This window comes from Hyperolius riggenbachi, chromosome 1 (assembly GCF_040937935.1).
Source record: "Hyperolius riggenbachi isolate aHypRig1 chromosome 1, aHypRig1.pri, whole genome shotgun sequence".
In the NCBI taxonomy this organism is placed as follows: domain Eukaryota; kingdom Metazoa; phylum Chordata; class Amphibia; order Anura; family Hyperoliidae; genus Hyperolius; species Hyperolius riggenbachi.
In genome coordinates, this window is record NC_090646.1 from 54,557,374 (window position 1) to 54,585,132 (window position 27,759).

Consider the following 27,759-nt stretch of genomic DNA (forward strand, 5'->3'; position numbering starts at 1 on the left):
CTTGTTGGAAATCTTACATTTTCTTTTTCTTTTTTTAAACAAAATAGAACTAATAAATGATCTGTAAATAGACTGCCAACCCCTGTGTACATTGGCCCACAAGAACACCACAACTGTTTGTTTTCAAACGCAGATTTCAGGCCTATTATGTAGTTTGTGGACTGACCAGGTGGTAACGCACATGGAATATGCGGGGAATCGGCGATAAAGCAGGACATTACTAAGTACCTCAAATCAGAAAAATGTGACAAAAACAAAGCACGAGCAAGCTCCTGTCACAAAGAATTCCACACAACATCTATTTACGTATCTAAAACTCCTTACAGGAGAAATGGCTTTTTCACTGTCTAGATGGAACTACTTGATCTGACTTTTTAGTGTAAACAAAGTCCTGTTATGGGAGCTCACAGGCAAAGTTACCCCCCTTTACGACAGAAAAGGGTTCAAGAGGTTATAAGTCGTTCAAGTTTGCAACAACTTTCCATTTTTCTACAAATCTTTAGATTTGTTTAAAGTGACCAGAGTACCATTTTTTTTTACACCACAAAGATCGCCCCATAAGGAAGGTCCGTAATGGTGTGCCATAATTTCAGGGGTTCTGCTCCTCTGTGGGCCTCAGATGCTCCATCTTCTCCACCCGACCAGCAGCTTTTTCTGGGTTTTGTAGTTCCCGGCGATGTCATGCGCCGCAATGCATGCTGTAAGTCAAGCTTGGGCAAACTCTTAGAGGCCCGGACTGCACTGTGTGGACAGCAGGCCACATTCTTTAAATTCCACCTCCAATTCCACCGCGCCTCCCCCCCGTAAAATAGCGAGCGAGCAGCAGGGGTTTTGAAAGTCACTTTAGCTCACGCAAGTCCAGCGTTGTCTCCATGGCAACAGAACATCACGTCAGAATGTGTCAGCATATTACACGCTGGCTGCTAGCGCTTCCTGACATGTGACGTCCTGTTGCCGTGGAGACTATGCAGGACATCCGTGAGCAGAGGCGAGTTTCAGAAGGGAATCCGCCACCTGTTGGTGGGCTGGTGTAACTGCGCACACGAGTCGTAGTTTGCCCAGCCCTGCTGTAAGATGTAGTCCATGGATGCAGAGTACAGACTACATCTTCTGGCATGCATTGCGTGTGTAAATGCTAGGAGCTACAAAAGCCAGCAGAAGAAGATTGTGAGTCCGGGTGCCAGAGGAGCAGAACCTGTAGGTAATTAGTGTTGCTTCCCCTAACGGCACACACGATTTAAAAAACATTCGTTTTTTTAATCAGTAAAATGCGCTTTATACAGAGTATCAGTTATATACAGATACATTACCTCTTTTCTTCCTCCAGGTAAGACTCATACTCATCCTATGGAAGAGAGAATATACAGCAGTTATGTGATGTCCTGCAGGAAGTATCCATGTGAATAAAGGAAAGGCGTGTCACATTTATATGTGCCTGTTCTCATCTTACCTCGGCCATGCTCTTCTTGTTGGCCAGAGTGCAGCTTAATATATTTTCATCAATGTTGACAGGATAACGAGTTAGGAAATTCTTCATCGTCTTGGCAGCGCTAGCAGAGTTCATGTGAAGGATGGCCTGAGAAAAGACACAAGTAGGTCATTCTTTGATTTCTAACAGTAGCTAAAACTTTCAACTCTTTGTGGGGAGACAGCAGTGGCAAAGAGTTACAGTTCAGCAGTGTTCTTCCCAGAATTTTCCCAGCCGGGTGGTATGCAAATGTAGCCAGGTGGGGCGAGATGACAGAATGCACGGCTGGCGCTTCCCTGCTTACGGCAAAGGAGGGGGTGAGACGATGACAGCCAGGGTGCTTACCAAAACTAGCCGGGTGAAGCACCCGGCTAAAAGAGCCTGGGGAGCACACTAGTTCAGGATGGGAAGTTATGGTTGAGCACCATGGACGGGGGCGAGGTTAAAATTAACTCAAAGTGATATTGGGGCTACCATATTTATTTCCTGTTAGATGATACTAGTTGCCTGGTAGCCCTGTTGATCGTCTGGCATCAGTAATGTCGGAGTCAAAAGCATGCACAAGTGGATGAAACAAGCATGCAGCTAATCTAGTCAGATACCAGTCAGAGCACCTGGTAAACATGCTTGTTAGGGTCTATGGATCATAGTATTAGAAACACAAGATAAGGGGAACAGCCAAGGAACCCCCATATTACTTTCACTTTAGGTTCCCTTTAAGGAGGTGTCAAGTATATAACATTGCATTCTTTCCTTATTTCATTAATTTTTATCTTTTGATTTTCTTTTAGGTCAGACTCAAAATTACTTTTGAAATGATTAATTTTGTATCTTGCTTGAACTGTAATGATGTGAAATTATTCTCATTTATTCCCACGCTGAGAATGACCTAACCGAGCCTTTCTTAACCTTTGTACCCTGGAGGAACCCTGCTAATAACTTTTGGATCTCAAGGAACCCCTGCAAACAATGTTTTGAGCTCGAGGAACCCCTGCATTTATTTTGCAGGAGGCGTGGTTTTTTAGAGTATGTGTGGCTATTTATTTCACTACCCCCATTACACTGCCACTCAGTCTCCTGAGCCCTCAATTTAGTGCTTCTTATTACAGTACCACCTATTATAGTGTGCTTTATTATACTTCCCCCACGATAGGGGAAAATGCCAAGGAACCCCTGCAGAGTCCTCAAGGAACCCTGGTTGAGAAAGCCTGACCTAACCAATAGCTGCAATATTTTAGCAAGCACATTAGCTAATACTTGGCTGAGGTCTCCTAGTATGACTCATAGGTTAGAAAGAGAAACTGAAAGCAAATTCCATTCCAGAAATTATTTCTGATGTAATTTGCTATGACATACGCGTATGTTAATTAGCAGGAGGAGTTTCATTTTCTTTTTAACACTATAAGATAGAGGTAACAACAAGACAGAACTCTATGCTGTTGCTCTGCTATGTTATAAGCTCTTAGGAACTGGTATGCATTTCATGCAATATATTTTGGTGGACATTCTAATAGGTTAGCAGATATCTTAGCAATAGGCATCTTAATCATATACTTTTTATATAGTCTCTGTACATTATAACAAGAATACATTATATTTAGTGATAATTCTCTTGTCTGCGTGTTCAAATTATTTCAATCTGGGATATACTGAAACAAATCTATATGCAAGCTTTCAGTGGCTTAACACCCATTGATATTAACAGTTGGAAGCTGTAACGCTAAATTATGAGTTGCACTTATCTGTTGGTAATCCTATATAAAGCATAGGAGCTGGCATTTGTAGGTAAAGGGTCCTATCTGGTAATAAGGATTTAAAAAAAAAAAAAAAGTGGTGTGTACACTAATTTAAATAGACAAGAAGCCATTATGCTCAGTTATTTGGTAAAATACATCTTTAGTCAGTGTGTCCCCAAAAACAGGGCTATATACAGCCATTTCTGCCCATACTACTCTGCCATGCAAGACAACATCATTACCACAGAGGGGAAATGAGCAGGGACACTGGATCCCCTAGAAGAGTTGTGAGTGGGGAGGCAGCAGCACTAAGTATCGCTGCTCAGAGACAGCATGGAAATTAGAGAGATCAGTGTCATATGAAGAAACCTGTACTACTGCATAGAGGGGATAATAAGCAATAACATCTGATGTCGGATATCAATAACATGCCCATCAGATTACTTCTCTGCACCATATAAGGAACAGAATGTGAATGTGTACAAAACAGAAATACCAGCGTTCAGAAATCTGGCACAAGCCACATATTTAAACTCTTTAACCACCCTGGCGTTCTGATAAGATCGCCAGGGAGGCTGCGGGAGGGTTTTTTTTTTAATAAAAAAAAAAACCTATTTCATGCAGCCAACTGAAAGTTGGCTGCATGAAAGCCCACTAGAGGGCGCTCCGGAGGCGTTCTTCCGATCGCCTCCGGCGCCCAGAATAAACAATGAGCGGCCTTCCTTGTTTTGCTTCCCTCGTCGCCATAGCGACGAGCGGAGTGACGTCATGGACGTCCTGACGTCAGCCGCCTCCGATCCAGCCCTTAGCGCTGGCCGGAACTTTTTGTTCCGGCTACGCTGGGCTCAGGCGGCTGGGGGGGACCCTCTTTCATCGCCGCAGAGCGGCGGCGATCAGGCAGCACACGCAGCTGGCAAAGTGCCGGCTGCGTGTGCTGCTTTATACTTGAGCCAAATCGGCCCAGCAGGGCCTGAGCGGCAGGCTCCGGCGGTACTGGACGAGCTGAGCTCGTCCAGACCGCTCAGCTGGTTAAAGAGACACTGAAGCGGAAAAAAAAATGATGATATTATGATTTGTACAGTATGTGTAGCACAGCTAAGAAATAAAACATTAAGATCAGATACATCAGTGTAATTGTTTCCAGTACAGGAAGAGTTGAGAAACTCCAGTTATCTCTATGCAAACAAGCCATTAAGCTCTCCGACTAAGTTAGTCCTGGAGAGGGCTGTTTTCTGACTTATTATCTCAACTGTTCCTGGACTATTTACTTTTCCTCTGCTAGAGGAGAGGTCATTACTTCACAGACTGCTCTGAAAGACTCATTTTGAATGCTGAGTGTTGTGTAATGTGCACATATTATAGAATGATGCAATGTTAGAAAAAACACTATATACCTGAAAATAAAAGTATGAGAATATTTTCTTTGCTGCTAATCTTCTAGTAATTATTCATAGTACACAACCAATTCACTATATCATATTTTTTTTTTTTTGCTTCAGTGTCTCTTTAAACACCACACCTACCATTGAGAACAGTGTATGAGAGCAACAAACTCATATGGACACGAATATGGGTACACCATTAACCACCTTGGAGATAATGACGAGCTCAGCTCGTCCATTACCGCCACGAAGGATTGCTCAGCCCCTGAACGGTCTTTTTGAATAAAATTTTCCCTGGGGGACGTAGGTAGAACTTGGCTAGCTACATCACCCTCCCGATCGCCGACAGCCCGCTTTATTCCCCCCCCAGATCGCAGCCGAATACATACCCTCCCCGGAGCACGCGCAGCCTCTCCACAGCCTCCAGGGGTCGATTTGGCGGCAATCAGAACTGCGCATGATGGAATGCCCGATCGTCGCCATAGCAACGCCTGAAGCCGGATGGAGAAGTTGCGGCTCTCACGGGATTGCAGCCAGGTAAATATCGCCGGCGGCGATCGGCGAGGGGGTACGGTGAAGTGTAGCTAGCCTAATGCTAGCTACACTAAGTTAAAACACTTTTTTTGAAAGCCAACCCCATGGCCGCAATAAATTTAACGCCAAGGTGTTTAAGAAAAATCCATAAACATAAGCCATAAAATATACTGTACGTTACCATGAAGAGAGCATACTCACCTTTTTCTTATTGCTGATTATCATGTAGTGCTCCACCTTTCCAAACCGAAGGCCAAAGCGGGCAATTTCAAACTCATCGATTTCCTTTTCAGGGAGATTGGAGAGATGCACAAACTTCTCGTAGATTGATGGTGCAATCTAAAAATGTGAGGTTTTACAAATCAGAACACGATAAGGCAGCAGAAAAAGCAAAAGTATAATTAAATACGGGCTTCTTGCCCCAGAGTGATCAAACCTGCCAGTGAACTACTGACCCCAACATATCAGCCTGTAGAACGTACCATACACGAAGGTGTGTATACAAGAAGGTGCCCATACACGTATAGATTGCCACAATGTTGCAAATAGATCAAATCCTCTCAGACTCAGATTCTGATGTGCGAGAGCGCGAATCCCCCCCAAACACTGCAAGACTCAATAGATTTCACCATGAAATCTGTTGAAAATCTATTAAACCGCAGCACTGCACTGTTTAGATGCTGTCAATGCTATGAAGTGTCAGTCTACTGAAACTTGTCATCCGATGCAATCATAATTTCAGTTGTTTTTATTGGCTGCTATGGCTCCTTGCAATATAGATTTCCAGCAGATTTGATCAGAGCGATGCTCAGCTGAATCAGTCAATGCAATCCAAATAGCAAGATATACACACCTATAGAGCTCAAGCAGAGAACAGATCTCAGCAGATGTAAATGGGGAGGAGTTTGTTCTAGAGTTCAGATGTAATTGTACAGCTGACTCCAAACTACGCTCCAAGGCCCTGAAGATTGCCAACGATTCCTCTCACCCAGGTCATCACTTTTTCAGTAGGCTTCCTTTGGGGCGGAGTTCTGTCCATCTCCACCAGGACCACAAGACACAAACAGCCTCTTCCCTTCAGCTGTCAACTCTCTGAACACTGCCCCCCCCCCCCCCCCCCCCGTTTAACTCCAGTTATCTATGCAAAAGAGCTTCACTGATCTCTACACTTTCAAAGTCGCAGAGAACTCTGTCTTCTGAAGCTTGTTATCTCAACTGTCACTGTATTTTGTTTTTTCTGCAGAGGAAAGTTCAAAAGGTGTTGCTCAGTGAAATCCTTTAGAATGCTAAGTGTAGTGTGTAAAAAGCAAACAGAATGATGCAATAAAAAAAAAAAAAAAAAAATTAAAAATAAATAAATATTATATATATATATATATATATATATATATATATATATATATATATATATATATATATATATATATATATATATATATATATATATATATATATATATATATATATATATATATATATATATATATATTTTAACTGAAAATACCATTTTTTAAGCTACTAATGTTCTGTTAACTATCCGTACTACACAATCAATTCATTATATCATACATTTTTTTCCCGCTGCAGGGTCACATTAACATGCATTTGCCAATTCAGCTACAGCAGTAATGAAATTGGGAAACATTACCTTGTATGGTGCTTGCTCTAAGATTTCAGCAAAGATCCGATTCTAAAGGAGGAGAAGACCGTAATTGTTAGAAATCCTACTTTTTTTTTTCTTTTAAAAACAACAATGCGGACAGCCACAAATTTGCCAATCAATAATGGAAGCAATATTAGAGAAGCAGAGGCAACTGATGGTAAACTTTGCGGCTATGCAGGATCAGAAAAGACAGACTAGGTTTCAGCCTAGTTCACCCATTGTCCTTTCTTGGACCGCTTCTGGTGAGTATTAACCTTCTGACACAGGAATATTCTTAGTAGATGCTCAGTCTAACCATCAGTTGGACTTGTCAACCACTGAGATACTTCCAAAAAGACATCTTCAAGAACTGACTGTTCCAGGGCTGGGGAGTCGGTACAAAAATCATCCGACCACTCAGTTTATGAAACAGACTCCACGTACCCAAAATGGCTCTGACTCCTTAGTCTAATTTATACAAAGGCTATGGATTTGGTTCAAAGATGATCCCACTCAGACTTTAGTTTATTGAAACCACTGACTCAGACTCCACAGCCCTGAACTTTTCTCTTGCAGCCTAAGTCCAGAGACACACTACCAAGCATTTTGCGATGGGTTTTGAAAACCGCATTCCCATGGACTAATCCTTCCATTGCCAGCAGCAGTAGTGAACAGCTCGGCAACCCTGCGGTCAAATAGCTTAGAGCACAGAACAGCGCTGAAATGACAGGCTGGACTGAGGAACGGGAAGCCTCCACACTATTAAGAGCCTTCTACTAACTTGAAGTATACCTACAATATACATATGGTATAAGATTTAGGACAGTTGCACACCTAAAAGGTGCAGTGATCGCCCATCACCAAATAAATCTTCATGTGGCCCTGCGCCATGGTGCGGCGACATGGTCATTTGCCTATGTTCGCCCCCTGCTCAGTGTCGTATTCCCTGCTGGGCAGGATGTAGGTCACTGGGATTCAGTGTTCCTGTCACTCACTGCATTGATTTGTATTACTGCACAATATTAGGCAGGTGGTTTTAATCTTCGGGCTGATCAGTGAATTTGTCGCATAGGTGTCCATAATTGCTAAGCAACCATGCAGGAAGCAGCTGAGCCCCTCCTTACCTCGTCCTTCACATCCTTGTATCTGGAAGACATGGCAATGTTCAGTGAATTCCCTCCAAGGAAAGTGGGGAAAACACTGTAAAACTTCATCATTGAATCCACAGAGTTTCTGTTGCTCAATTCCAAATATGCCTGAAAAACAAAATGTATACAGTCAATAACAAATACATAAAGCATGATAGATTAGAAACATCTTTGGGACAGCGGGGAAATGGACTGAGGTTTTGCCGCGGGGCCCATTTGGGAAATTCCATTATTTCCTGCCCTTATACTGGCAAAGTAACCAGCATAGGAATCTGAAGATCTTAAAGAGGGACTGTTGTGACAAATAGTAGAAGGCAGTAAATTATTTAGGATACCCAATTTTACAGTTATGTCCCTGGTTTCAGCATTGGAAAAACACTTCCTATATCTACAGTGGTTTACAAAAGTGTTTGGCCCCCTTGAAGTTTTCCACATTTTGTCATATTGCTGCCACAAACATGAATTAATTTTATTGGAATTCCATGTGAAAGACCAATACAAAGTGGTGTACACGTGAGAAGTGGAACGAAAATCATACACGATTCCAAACATTTTTTTTTTTTACAAATAGCTGCAAAGTGGGGTGTGCGTAATTATTCAGCCCCCTTTGGTCTGAGTGCAGTCAGTTGCCCATAGACATTGCCTGATGAGTGCTAATGGCTAAATAGAGTGCACCTGTGTGTAATCTAATGTCAGCACAAATACAGCTGCTCTGTGACGGCTTCAGAGGTTGTCTAAGAGAATATTGGGAGCAACAACACCGTGAAGTCCAAAGAACACACCAGACAGGTCAGGGATAAAGTTATTGAGAAATTTAAAACAGGCTTAGGCTACAAAAAGATTTCCAAAGCCTTTAACATCCCATGGAGCACTGTTCAAGCGATCATTCAGAAATGGGAGTATGGCACAACTGTAAACCTACCAAGACAAAGCCGTCCACCTAAACTCACAGGCCGGACAAGAACGCTGATCAGAAATACAGTCAAGAGGTCCATGGTGACTCTGGACAAGCTGCAGAGATCTACAGCTCAGGTGGGGGAATCTGTCCAGAGGACAACTATTAGTCATGCACTGCACAAAATTGGCCTTTATGGAAGAGTGGCAAGAAGAAAGCCATTGTTAACAGAAAAGCATAAGAAGTCCCGTTTGCAGTTTGCCACAAGCCATGTGGGGGACACAGCAAACATGTGGAAGAAGGTGCTCTGGTCAGATGAGACCAAAATGGAACTTTTGGCCAAAATGCAAAACGCTATGTGTGGCGGAAAACTAACACTGCACATCACTCTGAACACACCATCCCCACTGTCAAATATGGTGGCGGCAGCATCATGCTCGGGGGGGTGCATCTCTTCAGCAGGGACAGGGAAGCTGGTCAGAGTTGATGGGAAGATGGATGGAGCCAAATACAGGGTCAATCTTGGAAGAAAACCCGAGTCTGCAAAAGACTTGAGACTGGGGCGGAGGTTCACCTTCCAGCAGGACAATGACCCTAAACATAAAGCCAGGGCAACAATGGAATGGTTTAAAACAAAACATATACATGTGTTAGAATGGCCCAGTCAAAGTCCAGATCTAAATCCAATCGAGAATCTGTGGCAAGATCTGAAAAATGCTATTCACAAACGCTGTCCATCTAATCTGACTGAGCTGGAGCTGTTTTGCAAAGAAGAATGGGCAAGGATTTCAGTCTCTAGATGTGCAAAGCTGGTAGAGACATACCCTAAAAAAGACTGGCAGCTGTAATTCCAGCAAAAGGTAGTTCTACAAAGTATTGACTCAGGAGGCTGAAAGATTACGCACACCCCACTTTGCAGTTTTTTGTTAAATGTTTGGAATCATGTATAATTTTCATTCCACTTCTCACATGTACACCACTTTGTATTGGTCTTTCATGAGGAATTCCAATAAAACGGATTCATGTTTGTGGCAGAAATGTGACAAAATGTGGAAAACTTCAAGGGGGCCGAATACTTTTGCAAACCACTGTATATATAGTTGTATATTGAATATAGCCCCACCCTCCTAGTGATATTTAGCTTTGCACGTTTAGCTATTCTAATGTAAAAATGATGATCTAAAAAAAAAAAAATCAACCTCTCAGTCAAATTACATTTCCTGGCCTGCATTGCAGCTGGCAGGCGAGTACGACACTGCTGGGAAAATTTAAAAGTCAGATAGGGAAGGGTTAAAATAAGGACTCTTATTTTAAACCATAAGGAGAGACATCCAAACCTTTTACCATTCATACCATACCCAGTCTTATTCTCTTTTAGTTGCCCCATGCATATAATGTCTGATCTATGGTCTCTCTACCGCCCGCTGACTTGTGAACTGACATAAAAGAGCAACCGTTACCAGATCACGTCAATGTAAAAACCAGACTTACCTTTCGGTGAGTGGAAATGATGAGCGTGTCATTGGCACCACCAAACGGCTTGGCCAAGTTTGATATTTCCTCCTCGGTGTATTGTTTCTCTGGTAGATTAGATATGACGACGACGCATTTTTCTGAATCCTAGAGAAGAATATTTACATTATTAGAATAGAAACATTGCAATTTGGTGCAGAACACAGTGCAAAGTAAAACCTAAAACCTACCGTGAGGGGAGGATCAATGAGACGGTAGCGCTTGACAAAGCCAGGAGGTAGGTCTGCAGAGGCAAAACATCAACAGATCACTAAAAAGATCACTGGAGGAATATCAAGCACATAATGGAGCCAGAGGCCAGTGAAAGATCTCTCTACTTAAAGGGAACCTTAACTGGCGGGGGGGAAAAAAAAAAATCACTTACCTGGGGGCTTTCCCAAGCCTCCTGCAGCCGTCCTGTGCCCGCGCCGGTCCTTCGGTGCCCTCCGGTCTCCCTCCGCCGCTAAGTTTTGTTTTCGGACGACTGGCAGTCGTCCTCGGGCAAAGCGTCCTCTTCTTCCGCATTCCCCGTCGTAAAGAGCCATAAAGCTTTACGACAGGGAATACGGAAGAAAAGGACGCTTTGCCCGAGGACGACTGGCAGTCGTCCGAAAACGAAACTTAGCCGCGGAGGGAGACCGGAGGACACCGAAGGACCGGCGCGGGCACAGGACGGCTGCAGGAGGCTTGGGAAAGCCCCCAGGTAAGTGAAATTTTTTTTCCCCGCCAGTTAAGGTTCCCTTTAAGCGCACACCGCAGCTTGCCATAATGGTAAGTTTTTAGAATGTTTACAAATTACTTGGATTAAACGTTTGATACAGAGACTGCTGGTACGGTAAACCGCCACCTCCTGACAAATCGCCACACATACCCGCCGGTGACGACCCTGTCTCATCGCCGCAGGCTCCTCTTTCTGCCGTCTCTATGACAGCACAGTGCTGTCAGCCGGTCAAGAGCCGCTTTCATTGGCTCCTGACGCTATAAATGGGAGCCAATGCTATTGGCTCTCCGTGATCACGCGGTCAGGAGCCAATGAAAGCAGCTGCTAACTTGCTTACAGAGCTCTGCCGTCTTATAGACCGAGATCAGCGGGGACGCGCGATTCATTAGGACGTTGAATCTACGTTCAGTCAGAGCTGCAGCACCACCTGCTGGACGGATATTCACACTGCGCCGGCCCGGAACCAGTTAAAGCAGAACTTCATCCAAAATATTTCTGCAGTAGTTAGAGAGGGCTCTATTATTGCCACACACTGATTTACCACGAGTTGTATTAACTTTTTGGGGACCAAGTACGGTGAATCAACCTCCAGCAGGTGGTGCTACCGCTCTGACTGGACGTTGATTCAACGTCCGCGCCAACGAACCGTCCCGACGTGATCGTGCGCTCAGGAGAGGGGAGATTAAGCGGTCATACGACAGCTGGCATCTCCCCTCCGTGATCAGCAGCCATTGCGTATGGCTGCTGATCATGTGATCACTACGACCGACGTCGGATCGTAGTGATCAATTTGACAGCTGCGGCGGTAGAAAAAGAGGATCCACTCACCTCCCTGCCGATCCTGCGACGATCGGCGCCCCCCACCGCTCTTGCCGGCATCTCTGCTCCTGACGTCATCAAGCCGCGACCCGGAACTGAGCGGCAGGAGGTGCCGAGATGCTGGTCGGAGCAGAGGGATCCGCTGCGGTTCGTCGCTGGAGCCTGGAAGGTGAGCGATTGCTTCTGGCAAGGTGGGACACCTGGCCACACACGGGGGAGACAGCCCAGCTAGACCCTGCAGGGATCCGGCTGCCTGACCCCCCCAAACACCCCCCTCCTGCAAAAATAGGGGGTTAGGCGGACGGTCCCAAAAGGGTTAAAAATCTATCAGAATGCCGCTACCCCAGAGCTGGTGGCATGCCCCCCAGGTTACAGTGCTCTCCAGGGCCAATAAAGAGCACTCATTCACCTGTCTGGCAGGCACACTCCCCTACTGTGTCCTGTCTCAGTTACCCCAGTGCCAGATATTCTTGACTCGCAGCCATGTACATATTCATACAACAATGCCAGGTCATGAAGTACAGTTCTGGGGTGAAAACGGACACAGGAGGGTTGCGCCAGCCCGTTGCCAGCTCTAGCCCAGGGCAAACATACTGCTGCATACCCTTTTCATCAAAATGTACCTGTCCGATCTATAAATTACTATCGATTTCACATGAAAATCCATCGAAATTACAAGTAGGCATCACAGTAGTCTAAGTTGCCAAGGAAAATCTAATAGTGTATGGGCACCCTTTATGATGAAGGTTGGCCCATACACTTAATTTTTCATGTAGATCTCTGCTAGAAATCGATGCCCCAACCTGCCGGCCTGATCAAATCGAAATTATCGATCACCTGCAGATCAAGAACGGCTGCAGCTCAACATCCCATCGAACATTTCAATACTGCGGTTCAAAAGATTTCTAATAGAGGTCATGCTGAAAATACATTCAAAATCTATGCCTTGTGCGTGGAAGGATTCAATCCCTATCTGATCAGCCCAACGAACATTTTTATAGGTAACTCACGCCAGATGTAATATGTGCAACGGATGTTCCCTGCCACTCGGTGCATTGTTAAACATCCAAACATCAGATTGCTACAGGATGGATTAAGAGCGATTTAACAGAAAAAAACTTAAGAGCATTTTCAGATGAGAAAAACATAGTAAATTACTAGTTTAAACCCTCCTGGCGGTTTATTAAAATCCGCCAGGGGGCGGCACAGCCGTTTAATTTTTTTTATTCCCCATGTAGTGAGACATGGTCTCGCTACGTGATAGCCGCTGCTCAGCGGCATCCCCCCAGCTCCTCCGATCGCCAATCAGGAGATCCCGTTCAAAGAACGGGATCTCCTGGAGGGCTTCCCCCGTCATGGCGACGGGCGGGATGACATCACCGATGTCCTCGACGTCAAAGGGGACTCCAATCCACCCCTCAGCGCTGCCTGGCACTGATTGGCCAGGCGGCGCACAGGGTCTGGGAGGGGGGGCGGCGGCTGCGGCGCAACTGATCGGATTGCACACGCAGCTAGCAAAGTGCTAGCTGCGTGTAGCAAAAAAAAAAAAAAATTAAAAAAAAATTATGCAAATCGGCCCAGCGAGGCCTGAGAGGTGCCTTCCTGCGGCATAGCCCAAGCTCAGCTCGAGCTTACCGCCAGGAAGGTTAACGGTTTTGAAGGAGAAAGTTTTTTTTTTATTATTTTTTTTTTACACAGACAGACTGTTGAACACCTTACCTAGAACAGGTTTCACTTTTTCTTTTTCAGTTTTTTTCTCTTCCTTTGCCTCTTTCGGCTCCTCTTTTTCTACTTTGTCTTCCTTTTTCTCTTCCTCCTTCAGCTGATTTTCCTCATTGACTTTTAAAAAAACAAAACCAAGATATATTTAAGCACAGCGGAAATCATGATAAAATAAAAAGATACTAATTACCTCAATAGATGGAAGTGACTGAGAGGCTTCCTAGATCTCTCATGAGCCCACTGTTACAACACAAGGACCCTCTTCATACCCTGGCCATGCATGAGCACATCCATACTGGGCAAGTAGAGTAAGTTCAGCACATGTTCAGTAGCACAAAAGCCACCGGGGTCCTTGGAATGGTGGGCTACTGGGAAGATCAGGAAGCCTCTGCAGAAAGATCTGGGTGGTGTAAAGTATCTAACATTTCCCCCTCTCCAGGTTTGCTGTAAAGATGCCCATACACATTGTTTTAATTCGATCACCCTAAAAAAAAAAAATCTAAAGTATGAGACAGGATGGAAAATCTAGGTGCTGTGTGTGGAACGGAATCTATTCTTTAACCTCCCTAGCGGTATGGACAGAAATGTCCGTTCAAAAAAACATGCTGTGAACAGTATAAATATGCATGCACATCAATACTCTCCTGCACTGTATACTAGACCCTTGCTTGACACATTTTGGCAAGTTACAGGGAAAAAAAAGTTTTAAAAATAAATTTTATCACTGTTTGCACAGAAATCCTGGGGAAATTGAACGCTGGGTAGGTTAAAGGAATAGTTTTGGAACATTGGGTAGGAATCTATAAGTGTATGGCAAGCTTGAAGGATACATAATGCAAAAATAATAAAATGCTGAACTACTTACCTATTCTTCCTCAAGCCACTTGAAGTCTCTTTGTCCTTCACAGCAGCTTGGCTGGCAGCCACTGTTCTGGGGTCCCCTCCATAGCTGCCACTGTGCCGTACACTCCCGTGCGTGAGTGCGGACGGCACATGCACAGAAGCCACTACGGAGGGCCCCCCAGAAGAGTGGCTGCCAGTGGACATGTGGTAAAGGACACAGAGACTGAAGGGCTGAAAGAAAGCCCCAGGTGAGGGGATAAACATTTTTGGCTTATGTATCCTGTAAGATGTTTTTTGAATTCTAAATATAGCAAAATACATACAAGAACCTTGCTAAGAGTTTATAGCTTACCTATTTCAGGTAAGGGCTGCTCATTGGCACGGTTATCACTGGAAGGAAAAAAAAAAGGCATTAGCTCCTACTTAATTTGGCAGTTATTTCAGGGATAAGGGGCCATGTTATTTGTTACAAGTAACCAGAAAGTGCACTTATTCAAGATCAGATCTCCATTGGTGCCGGATAACAGTCTACTAAACTAAGCGTTTAATTCCTCCTGAGACAACTTTAGAGCAAGTAAGCAACTGAGGATGGATCGCAAACCGCCAGCCGGAGGGGACATTGTAAAACGTGTTCCAGTGGCCCACTGATGTCATTTTAGAGAAACGGATGTGTTTCTGCCATAGACTTTTATAGGAAACGCATCTTCTTAACCATAAAATAGTGCAGGTCAGGACTTTTTTTTTTTTTTTGGGCCCTCAGCAGATCCAACAGATCAGTTACAAAAGCACATGCTATTTATAATAAGGGATCTGTTTACATGTTTGTTTGCCAATCTATAACACTGACAAAAAAAATGCTCTAGTGCGAACAAGGACTTAAAAAAGACAAAATTTCCATTAGTTCCTTAACCTCTTGACGAGCAGCTAACGCCGATTGGCGTAAACTGGTCGTCTGCGGGTTACCATGGAAACGGCCGCTTCGAGCGGCCTTTCCATGTGAGTTCACGGTGGGTGTCTCCGTGAACAGCCGGAGAGCCGCCGATCGCGGCTCACCGGCAAAATGTAAACCGGCGGGGGGAAGAAATCCCTGTTTACATCATACGGCGCTGCTGGCAGATCGGCGATCCCCGGCCTCTGATTGGCTGGGGATCGCCGGCATATGATAGGCTGAAGCCTATCCTTCAATGCGCAGGACGGAAATCACAGGGGGAGGGAGAGGGAGGGAGCGTGAGAGACGGTGGAGAACGCTGCGGAGGGGGGCTTTGAAGAGCCCCCCCCCCCCGCTAAGCAAATGCAGCCGGCGGCGATCAGACCCGCCCAGCAGGACATCCCCCTAGTGGGGAAAAAAGGGGGGTAGTCTGATCGCCCTGCTGCACTCCTGATCGGTGCTGCGGGCTGTAGAGCCCACGCAGCACCGATCAGTGAAAAATCCCCTAGTCGGCAAGTGGTTAAGTTCTGTTGTAGAAATATTACACGGCGGTAGTTTATATACTCACTTTGAGCTTTCAACTTCTGTCTTAGCTTGCTCCTGAAAAGGAAGAAAAACATAGAAACATTTCATATCACAACTGTCACAGCAGCCCATAAGACAATAGTATGGGCATACAAGAAGACAAAGCGCTCACAATTACAATTCAAAAGCACTCCATGATAGGTTTGTATCGACAGATCCCCCCCAAAAAAACAAAATGTCATTGAGGGATAGGTAGTACCAATTAAGGCTTCATAGACAAACATTTGTCTTAAAGGGAACCTTAACTGTAAAAAATAAAATTAGTTTTACTTACCTGGGGCATCTACCAGCCCCTGCAGCCATCCTGTGCCCTCGCAGTCACTCACTAATCCTCTGGTCCCCCGCTGGCAGCTAGTTTCGTTTTTGCCGACTGGAAGTCGCCCAGCCGCCATGCATATGTTTTTACGCATTCCTGCTTGTGCAGGAAGCTATTGCAGACATCAACAAGTACATTTTTATGCATTACACCTGTAACACGTAAAAATGTACTTGTTAATGGCTGCATGCACCAGCAGGAATGAGTTAAAAAAAAAAAAAAAACGTACGCATGGCGGCCGGCCGACTCCCAGTCGACAAAAACAAAACTAGCTGCCAGCGTGTGACCAGATGAGCCATGAGTGACTGCGAGGGCACAGGATGGCTGCAGGGGGCTGGTAGATGCCCCAGGTAAGTGAAACTCATTTTTTTACAGTTAAGGTTCCTTTTAATGTGCACCTGTAAAACGGAAAAAGTGCCCCTAAGGGGTACTCACCTGAAAGGGGAAGTCTCTGAATCATCCTCCGTCCATCCCAGCACTGGGACCCCCACATTAAAGGACAGTTATTAAAAAAATGAAATCTACATCCTCCAGCCCGTAGCAGGTGATCTATCCCACGCCACAGCTCCACTCTCTGCTGCTGCCTCTCGGACACGGCCGTCAGGCCGTCCTCTAGTGCGCCACTATCAAATCCACGTTGTCCGGAGCATACTGCACAGGTGCAGTAGTTCTGCGCCTGCGCAGTACACTCCGGACAACGTGGATTTGATTGACAGAAGCGCTGGCGCAGTAGAGGACGACTTCAGCACCGGTAGACAACGGCTGAGAGTGCAGCTGCGGCGTGGGACAGATCAGCTGCTAGGGGCCGGGCAAGTAGATCATTTTTTTTTATAATTGCTCGGACCTTCCCTTTAAGCAGACATTGGGGATAAAACAGGCATTTGGTGGAGCTTTTTGGTGTAGAGTATTTTTTGTTACAGTAAAGCTCTAACTGAACAGCTTCACCAGAAGGGAACCAAAGGCGGGGACTGAAACATCGGTGAGTGGCTGCGCGGGCACAGGACATCTGCGGGGGACCGTAAGAAGCCCCGGGTAAGTTCAACTCTTCTTTCCCCCTACAGTTGTCCTTTAAAAATCGATAGTATTCTTTTAACTTACCTGGGGCTTCTACCAGCCCCTACAGATGTCCTGTGCCGTGCCAGGACAAAGCAATACTTCGCGCCACCGCAGCGAGCCAGTTTAATTTCTGGCCGTTCGATGGCCAGTGCACGGGTCCTTGTTCACTCTCCTGTCACCATCCTGCGCAGTTTGAGAAATCTAGTGCTGTACATGCGGAAGACAGCGACGGGAGAGTGAACAAGGACGCATATGGCCAGGGCCGCGCAGGGGCACACCAACTGGCCAGTCGCCTGAATCGAAGCTAGCTCGATGTGCAGGATCGGTGCAAGCCCAAGAAATCTGCAGGGGGCCGGTAGAAGCCCCAGTTAAGTGTAACCCTGCCTATATATATATATATATATATATATATATATATATATATATATATATATATATATATATATATATATATATATATATATATATATATATATATATATATATATATATATATATATATATATATATATATATATATATAAAAATATATATATAAAAATATATATATAAAAATATATATATATATAAAAAAAAATATATATATATATATATATATATATATATATATATATATATATATATATATATATATATATATATATATATATATATATATATATATATATATATATATATATATATATATATATATAGATATATAGATATATATATATAGATATATATATATATATATATATATATAGATATATATATATATATATATATATATATATATATATATATATATATGAGGTTCCCTTTAACCCAAAACACAGGAAAAATGCATAATTTGCGTTTAAAAAAAAAAAAGTTGCATCACTGGAAAAATTACACGGCGGATCGAAATTGATCTACAAAAACACAAATATAAGGCTAAGTTATACATGCTCAGTAAAAAAAAAAAAGATGCTCACCTTATTTTGTCCAACTAAAGAGAGGGTCACCCGTTTATGGTTTATCACCACCGGCACGGTTTCGCTGAATTTGACTGCAGCTGTTGCTGCCTCTCTGAAGTTAGTTTCCAGGAAAGCCTAGAATGGAAGGAGTATTTAAAGTCTCAACAAATGATGCTCAACACTATCCTGCATTAGAAGCATGCTGCACCCATAGTGTGCACCATTTGCACTTGAAATTACAAAATTATAAGCGACTTAATTGTTTATTTTAATCTAATAAAATCTACAACATACAGATCTGGCTGCAAGTTACGGGTTCTGGTCATTGAGAAACTAATGACTGCAGGTTTATCTGCTGCAAACTTGTGCTTTCAATCACAGTAGCTCCAAAACAGAAACCGTGGAGTTTATGACTTAAAGAGAACCTGAACTGAAAAAGTCAAAATAACCATACACAGGTCATACTTACCTCCTGTGTAGTCTACTACTCAGTCTCTTACTCCTCTCCTGCGTCCTGTCTGTCCCCTGTGATCAATGGATTTCTCTGTCCTCCATTTTAAAAATGGCCATTACCCCATAACAGCTTCCTGGTCAGCACACTTAAACTTTAATATCACCCACTTGAGCCATAGGGAAAAACGGACATTACCTTGCACATTCAGTTGTAACGGACAGCTGCTGATATATCACTGACAGCAACTGGTATATTTCAGTTCTGATAAAATCTTGTCAGAACTGGAAGGGATCACTGTAAGAAGAAAATGGTGAGCTTCTGGGGGGGAACTGACAGCGAGTAGGTAATATTCATTTGCAGCTACGTCCTGTGTTTATTTTAACCACAACGACCACTAAACGCCGATAGGCGGCGGCTGGTCGTTTATGATTTTACATGGAAACGTTCGAGCGGCCGTTCCATGTCAGTTCGCGATCGGTGTCTCTTAACAGCCTCCGGCGATCCCCGGCCTCTGAGAGGCGACACAGGACGGATCGCCATCCTGTGCCGCCCATGAGTGAAGGGGAGGGAGGAAAGGAGAGGGAGGAATAGCGCTGCGGAGGGGGGCTTTGAGGAGCCCCAACACCCCCCCTCCCCCCGCTTGGCTACAGCGGCGATCAGACCACCCCAGCAGGTCATCCCCCTAGTGGGGGAAAAAAAAAGGGGGGGTTGGAAGTCTGGTCGCCGGCCTCACTGCTGATCTGTGCTGCTGAGAGCCCACGCAGCACAGATCAGCACAAACTAGCCCGGTCCTTAAAGCGGAATATAACCCTGCATTTCAACTTTTGCTCTAAAACCTTATTTACAGTATATTATATGCAACCAGCATTTTTTTTTTACTAGACCAGCATTGGAAGGGTTACACAGAGCTTTAAAGTTCCTGGACAGAACTGCAGACGCATCCGAAGGTGACATAGATACATTTTGTTTACATAAATGTATCTAAGTGTGGCATGTGACTCACTCTGACTGAGAAGGAGCTGGAGGACAGCCAAAGAGTGTGTAACATTTCTCACTTGTTACATTCTATTTAGATAAATGTATCTATCTGAACGTCTGCATATCTCTCCACAGAACTTTAAACCTCTGTGTTTAACCCTTCCAATGCTGGTCTAGTAAAACAAAAAAATGCTGGTTGCATATAATATGCTGTAAATAATGTTTTAGAGAAAAGTTGAAATGCAGGGTTATATTCCGCTTTAAGTGGTTAAATAATTTTACTCGCTTCAGGCTTCCTTTAAAAAAGGACGTGGAAGAAAATAGTCTAGAGAGCTTACTAAATAATCTCTAAAGATGGAAGTATATGGCAACCGGCATTACAGAAAAAACTACAAATACTGAGCACAAAACGTCACCCTTTAAGCCCTATAAACACCAGGGATCTTCATTGCCCGGCAGAGATCGGTTCTCGATCCCTTGGGAGACAGAACACTACCAATGCTGTACAAATTAATCATCAGCCTCCAGGCTACCAATGCCTCTGTTGCTATGTGGGTTGGGGGTGCAGAGGGAGAAAGCTAAGTGCGAAGGAACAAATTCACGCAGGTGGGCAGAGTAATGTGGTTGTGCGGTGGTTGGGGATTGCTAAAGATCCAGCATGCCAGATCTATTGTGCGACCAATTGTACACACTCTGGCCTGACTCCAGATTCTTGGTCATGGTAGTCGTTATCCTCCATGGCCGACTTCAGACCAGTGTGTGTACGTAGATTTACTCCCGACCCCGTCCTTGTAACCACTCCCACCTCATTAGTAGCTGCAGGCACTAACGGCCGTGTTATCGGTTTACTTACAGGGCCCCCACTACCTTTGGACACTAGGTGACACTTGAGTAGGAAACAGACATCCTCAATATTCATTTACTGCTACCCAAACCCAAGTATGGTTTTACAACATATAGCTATGCATGCAAAGTAGCAGGATTAATAAACTCCAGCTAGACTATTCTACTCATCCCCCCATTCAGTCTCCATGACTCCACACAAATCCCTCCACTGGCTCCCGATCCGCTTCAAGATCCTATGCCTGGCCTACAAATCTATACACCAGTCCTGCTCGACCTACATCTCTGAAATAGACAGCAGATACACTCCTGGAAACTCAATTTGCTCCTCCAATGACCTACTAGCTACCCCACAAGATTTTACCAGCGCCGTCCCAATCCTGTGGAACTCTCTCCCACTACCCATCAGGTTTTCCCCCTTCAAACAAGAGTTCAAATCTATCTTCAAGATGGCCTACCCCACCTCACTGATGCCCTACCTCTTCCGAGAAGCTCTTGATGCAGCCCCCTCCTATTGTGTCACCACCACCTCCTTTTGGATTGCAAGCCTTTGGCAGGGCCCTCCCTTCTTGCGTATCGTTCTTGATCGTGCACACCCCGATCATTGTCTGTAAACCTTTTTGTACAGAGCTGGGTAATATGTTCGCGCTATAAAAATCCAACAGCCAGCAATAAACCCCTGAGATTCACATACCTCATTTTTGGAACGAACAATAAGAATATCGCTAACTTTTCCAAACGGCTGGACAATTTTCAGGATGTCCTGATCGGTGTAGCCACTGTCCGGTAGGTTGGTGACATGAATAACCTTTTCGGAGCCGCCCTTTGCAAAAAGGAACTGAAAAGGAAATAATGTTTCAAGGTTTATATAGCTGTGAAGCATGAGCAACGTGTGAACAACAGCTTTCAATGCACGTGGGTGTCAGTGGTCTTCATCACTTCCATCTGTCAGAAAAGCAATTTACAAGCCAATCCTTGCAGCCTTTATAAGAAATTTCTGGCGACTGTTTAATAAGAACTAAAATATCACTTCTTGTTGCATGCAGAGCAGCACAGAATCTGCACATAGTAAACATTAAGTACAGGAGCTATAGTCAAAGATGAGCTGCTAGCTATAGCCAATCCACAATGTCAAAAAGCAATAAAAATCTCAGTGCTGCATCAAGTGTAATGATCTCCTGCACACAGAAACAGCACATGCTCAAGAGTATTTGCATGAAGCTTTGGAAAACCCCGTATCCTCCCCACTGATCTTCATGACAACAGTTCAGGACAGGAGGCTGCTGGGTGTAGCCAGATGAGAGGCATAAATACTGGTCAGCAAGAAACACGATTCACATTAACCACTTTATCCACCACTACAGTATATCTACGTCCTCTGTGACTTCATCTAAGCCACGAGTCAGTAGATATGCATCTCGTAGCAGAAGCAGTGCTGTGCAGGATTGGGATTGCTCCTGGGCACATTTCTGGCATTATCTGATGCAGCACTAATGCACAAGTCTCTGTGACTTCATCTAAAGCCCAATCTACACGGTACGATTCTTTGTGCGTTTCGATTACGATCCGATTAAATCAGACATGTCCGATCGGGATTCGATTCAATTCGATTTGCCATCGTTTTGCAATAGCAAATCAGATTGAATAGAATTCCAATCCCGGACATGTCGGATTTAATCGGATCGTAAATAGAATCGTAATCGAATCGGATCGCACAGAGAATCGTACCGTGTAGATTGGGCTTAAGGCACGAGTCAGTAGATATACGTCTTGTAACAGAAGCAGTGCTGTGCAGGATTGGGCTTGCTCCTGTGCACATTTCTGGCACTATCTTATGCAGCACTAATTGGTGAACGGGAATATATTTCCTGAGCTAATGAGATTGATTTTTACTATTAAAATTACTTTTATTTTCTCAGTTCATAGTGAAAAATACACTCTGTAGCATTAATTCAGAATCAAATATCTTCACCATAATCTTAACATAATCTAAGTTTTGTGATAAGCGGTAAGAATAGCCAAAGAAAGTTTGTGTTTATGTACAGTAACTTTTCATTTTTAAACTGGAATTGGTAAAACAGAAATAATGTGTTTTTCCCCCCATTGTTTTTTCATTCAAATTCATAGAAAACAAAATTGTTGGAGGGAAAAAAATGGCATACAATGAGAGCCTAGTTTGTCTTGAAAAAACAAAACAATATATATTTCATTTCTGTGTCATAAGTAGGGATAAAGTTATTTCTGATTAAATAAGGACATAGCTAAACTGTCAAAACTGCTCTGGTCCATAAGTGGGAAACGAGGTCTGGATGCGAAGTGGTTAAGAACCCTGAGGCCCCATTCACACATACAAAACGCCGGCAATTTTTACCGGGTTTTGCAGGAGTGGTTTTTCGCGATTTCACACGGGAAAAAAAAAAATCACTGAACACTGCGGCGATTTTGCCGCGCCCATGTGTAACGTTTTGACAGCTCCGAAGCGCGATCGTCGGGAAATCGCCTGAAAATGGTGCAGGCGATGAGTCACTTTTTTTGGGCAATTTGCTCAAATCGTCCAAGAACGGGCCCATAAGGGTTTCATTACGCTAGTGCTTTTATAAAGTGCTAGCGTTTGATCGCTTTGACAAAATCGCGGCAAAATGCTCTAGTGTGAATGGGGCCTGAGAGCTGAGCCTGAGGAGTCAGGAACTCGAAGAATCACTCGCGTTCCCAGCCTGTCGGCTCCTATCCCGAAACCGGAAGTGGCTGCCGGCGGGGCCAGAAGCATCGGAGCGAGTCTACGTGGGCACCAGACAGCTGCAGAGGGCTGGTAGAAGCCCCAGGTGAGTAAAACTCATTTTTTTAGGTTGGCTTAAGTGACTCTTTAAAGGCATGCCCAATAGAGGTTCTCGGAGTCCCTTTAAGATCCCTAAACAAGTTAATGATCCTAAATTGTATAGGAGCTACCACTAGTGCAGAGTGCAAGAACGAAAGATGAATAGCTTACCTTATTCAGTGCGTTGAAAGGCTCTGGTGGTTTCTGAGTGCTGGGAGCCTTCTGAGTGGCAGGCTGTTTGCTTAGTGGTGGCCTCTTGCCAGCAGTGGTAGCAGGCGTTGTCTTTTTCGCTCCAGTGCTCACAACAGGCTTCTTGGGTGCGGACGGGCCGGGCCCAGGCTTGGGAGGGAGAGGTTTTCGTGGGGCATTATTGCTGCTGCTGTTACTACTATTACTAGCTGGCTTTTTAACAGAACTGCTGCTGCTGCTGGTAGGAGGCTTTCTAGAGGAGCTGCTCGGACTGGACGTACTGCTGGGTTTCCTCACAGACCTACTCGGACTGGATGTACTGCTTGGTTTCTTCGCAGACCTACTCGGACTGGTTGTACCGCTGGGTTTCCTCACAGACCTACTCGGACTGGATGTACTGCTGGGTTTCTTCGCAGACCTACTCGGACTGGTTGTACCGCTGGGTTTCCTCACAGACCTACTCGGACTGGTTGTACTGCTGGGTTTCCTCACAGACCTACTCGGACTGCTTGTACTGCTGGGTTTCTTGGCAGAGCTGCTACTGCTGCTAGAGCTGGGATTTTTTGTTGAAGACGAAGTACTCTCTGATGGCTTCCTCCCTTTCACGCTGCTGGAGCTTGTGGACTTTGCAGGCAAAGCTTTCCCGTTGCTGGCAGGCTTTGCAGGCCTTTCTTTCTCTCCACTCTTTACTTTATTGGATTCTATAAACTTCTGCACCGCGGCATCTACTGCTCTCTTGTCTGAAAGATAAAGTAACGAGAGTTAATATCAAACCTGGTCATGTGAATTGAGAATACTGTTGGTAGAAGCAGGAAACTGGAGTCATTGACTCACCAGGCGTAGAGGCGCTTCGGGCCCTCCTTTGCTTGCTAGGCGACAGTGAACGCTGGGGAGATCTAGTATTTCTGCGAGGACTACGTGATCTCATTGGACTGCGCCGTACACGGCGAGGACTTCGACTCCTAGATCTCTTCCCAGATCTCGGGCTGTTTGACCTGCGAGTCCTGTGTCTCGAACCCGACCTCCTGGATCTACGTGGGCTTCCACTTTTTGATCTTGATCTCTTTGGGGTTGTCCCCTCTTTGCCATCGTCCCTATAAAAAGGCAAGCAACGCATAAATAATCTCAATTCCAAAGAGTGAATTAACTTCATAGTCTACATGATCTTGTAACATAAAAAGGTGACTTTTGCTAACAAGAAAAACTTGGCTTAATACTCAACCTGCTGACCCACTCTGCACTGTATTTACATGGGAGAGGTGCGCTCACCGCGTTTCAACCGTGGTTTGCTGGTCAGTGGGTTGGCACCACTCCCATTCATGAACAATTAACAGGGCAGCAGCCACTCACTAGATACAGTGGTTTGCAAAAGTATTCGGTCCTCTCGAAGTTTTCCACATTTTTGTCACATTACTGCCACAAACATGAATCAATTTTATTGGAATTCCACGTGAAAGACCAATACAAAGTGGTGTACATGTGAGAAGTGGAACGAAAATCATACACGATTCTAAACTTTTACAAGTGGGGTGTGTGTAATTATTCAGCCACCTTTGGTCTGAGTGCAGTCAGTTGCCCATAGACCTTGGCTGATGAGTGCTAATGACTAAATAGAGTACACCTGTGTGTAATCTAATGTCAGTACAAATACAGCTGCTCTGTGACAGCCTCTGGAGGTTGTCTAAGAATATTGGGAGCAACAACACCATGAAGTCCAAAGAACACACCAGACAGGTCAGGGATAAAGTTGAGAAATTTAAAGCAGGCTTAGGCTACAAAAAGATTTACAAAGCCTTGAACATCCCACGGAGCACTGTTCAAGCAATCATTCAGATATGGAAGAAGTATGGCACAACTGTAAACCTACCAAGACAAGTTCGTCCACTTAAAGAGAACCCGAGGTGTGTTTAAAGAATGTTATCTGCATACAGAGGCTGGATCTGCCTTTACAGCCCAGCCTCTGTTGCTATCCCAAACCCCACTAAGGTCCCCCTGCACTCTGCAATCCCTCATAAATCACAGCCATGCTGTGAGGTTGTGTTTACATCTGTAGTGTCAGTCTCAGCTGCTCCCCCGCCTCCTGCATAGCTCCGGTCCCTGCCCCCGCCCCTTCCCTCCAATCAGCAGGGAGGGAAGGGATGCAGGCGGGGACTGGAGTTCTGCAGGAGGCGGGGAGAGCAGCAGACTGACACTATAGAGATAAACACAGCCAGCTCTGACAAGCTGTTTGTCAGCAGCGTGGCTGTGATTTATGAGGGATTGCAGAGTGCAGGGGGAGCTTAGGGGGGTTTGGGATATCAACAGAGGCTGGGCTGTATAGGCAGATCCAGACTCTGTATGCAGATAATATTCTTCAAACCCACCTCGGGTTCTCTTTAAGCTCACAGGCTGAACAAGCAGAGTGCTGATCAGAAATGCAGTCGAGGCCCATGGTGACTCTGGATGAGCTGCAGAGATCTACAGCTCAGGTGGGGGAATCTGTCGATAGGACAACTATTAGTTGTGCACTGCACACAAGTTGGCCTTTATGGAAGAGTGGCAAGAAGAAAGCCATGGTTAACAGAAAAGCATAAAAAGTCCCTTTTGCAGTTTGCCACAAGCCATGTGGGGGACACAGCAAATATGTGGAAGAAGGTGCTCTGGTCAGAGGAGACTAAAATAGAACTTTTTGGCCAAAATGCAAAACACTATGTGTGGCGGAAAACTAGCAGCACACACCATCCCGTCAAATATGGTGGTGGCAGCATCATGCTCTGGGGGTGCTGCTTTTCAGCAGGGACAGGGAAGCTGGTCAGAGTTGATAGGAAGATGGATGGAGCCAAATACAGGGCAATCTTGGAACAAAACCTCTTGGAGTCTGCAAAAGACTTGAGACTAGGGCGGAGGTTCACCTTCCAGCAGGACAACAACCCTAAACATAAAGCCAGGGCAACAATGGAATGGTTTAAAACAAAACATATCTATGTGTTAAGGCTCATACACACATCAGACCATAGTCTTTGGAAAATGAAAGATCACAGACCAATTTTACCCGCTTCCATGTAGTATGAGAGCCATACCTACACAGTCTATTCTATGGAGCTGAACTCCACATCAGACAGAAATCTTTGCAAGATGCTGCACACAAAGATGCTGTAGACATTCAAAAGATCAGTAGCTGCAAAAGATCTGTTCCTGCCAAAAATCCATTCCTGCAAATTGCAATAATCTGAGATCTGCAGATCATCATACACACGATTTAACTGACATTCATCTGCAGATCAGATCCACCAGGATGGATTTTCAGATCTGCGGATAATTGCTTGATCTGCAGATTAATGTCAGTTAAATCATGTGTGTATGATGATCTGCAGATCTCATAGACTATCATTGCATTTTGCAGGAATGGATTTTTGGCAGGAACCGATCTTTTGCAGATACTGATCTTTTGTGTCTGTACAGCATCTGTGTGTGCAGCATCTTGCAAAGATGTTTATCTGATGGGAAGTTCAGCTCCATAGAATAGACTGTGTAGAGTATGGCTCTCATACTACATGAAGGGTGGTAAGATTGGTCTGTGATTTCATTTTCCAAAGACTATAGTCTGATGTGTGTATGCACCTTTAGAATGGCCCAGTCAAAGTCCAGATCTAAATTTAATCAAGAATCTGTGGCAAGATCTGAAAACTGCTGTTCACAAACACCGTCCATCTAATCTAACTGAGCTGGAGCGGTTTTGCAAAGAAGAATGGGCAAGGATTTCAGTCTCTAGATGTGCAAAGCTGGTAGAGACATACTCTAAAACCTAGGTTCTCAACGTGTGGTACGCGTACCCCAGGGGGTACTTCTGATGGTTCCAGGGGGTACTCGGCTTGATATGCTTAACAAAGAAAAACACATTTTAGAGTTTTAGACAATGATAAACCTTATTTAAACAACACCAAATTAGTGTTTTAGCTAATTAAAAGCAAGTAAATGCTTGGAAATTGTTTAGAACCAATGATAATGTACTACGATTAAATATATATTTGTCAAGGGGTACCTGTGATCATGTTTCCTATGCTAGGGGGTACTTGGTGAGGGTGAGTACAGTGCTTTAAAAGGGGTACATGCCAATAAAATGTTGAGAAACACTGCTCTAAAAGACTGGCAGCTGTAATTGCAGCAAAAGGTGGTTCTACAAAGTATTGACTCAGGGGACTGAATAATTGCGCACACCCCACTTTGCAGTTATTTATTTGTAAAAAAAGGTTTGG

At 44.5% G+C, this 27,759-nt stretch overlaps 1 protein-coding gene across 2 annotated transcripts in view; it reads right to left on the reverse strand.

Annotated features, from left to right (window-relative positions):
• ZNF638 (zinc finger protein 638) overlaps window positions 1–27,759 on the reverse strand; it is a 197,465-nt gene that overhangs the window by 23,287 nt on the left and 146,419 nt on the right. For both annotated transcript variants that reach the window (XM_068274297.1, XM_068274304.1), the window contains exons 5-18: window positions 24,359–24,618; window positions 23,507–24,264; window positions 21,215–21,358; window positions 18,264–18,380; window positions 15,919–15,950; window positions 14,775–14,812; window positions 13,577–13,696; window positions 10,509–10,561; window positions 10,297–10,425; window positions 7,887–8,018; window positions 6,769–6,810; window positions 5,322–5,459; window positions 1,451–1,576; window positions 1,311–1,345 (exon numbers count right to left, since the gene is read on the reverse strand). In XM_068274297.1, coding sequence (XP_068130398.1) covers window positions 1,311–1,345; window positions 1,451–1,576; window positions 5,322–5,459; window positions 6,769–6,810; window positions 7,887–8,018; window positions 10,297–10,425; window positions 10,509–10,561; window positions 13,577–13,696; window positions 14,775–14,812; window positions 15,919–15,950; window positions 18,264–18,380; window positions 21,215–21,358; window positions 23,507–24,264; window positions 24,359–24,618 — 2,124 coding nt within the window. The remainder of the gene's footprint in view (window positions 1–1,310; window positions 1,346–1,450; window positions 1,577–5,321; window positions 5,460–6,768; window positions 6,811–7,886; window positions 8,019–10,296; window positions 10,426–10,508; window positions 10,562–13,576; window positions 13,697–14,774; window positions 14,813–15,918; window positions 15,951–18,263; window positions 18,381–21,214; window positions 21,359–23,506; window positions 24,265–24,358; window positions 24,619–27,759) is intronic.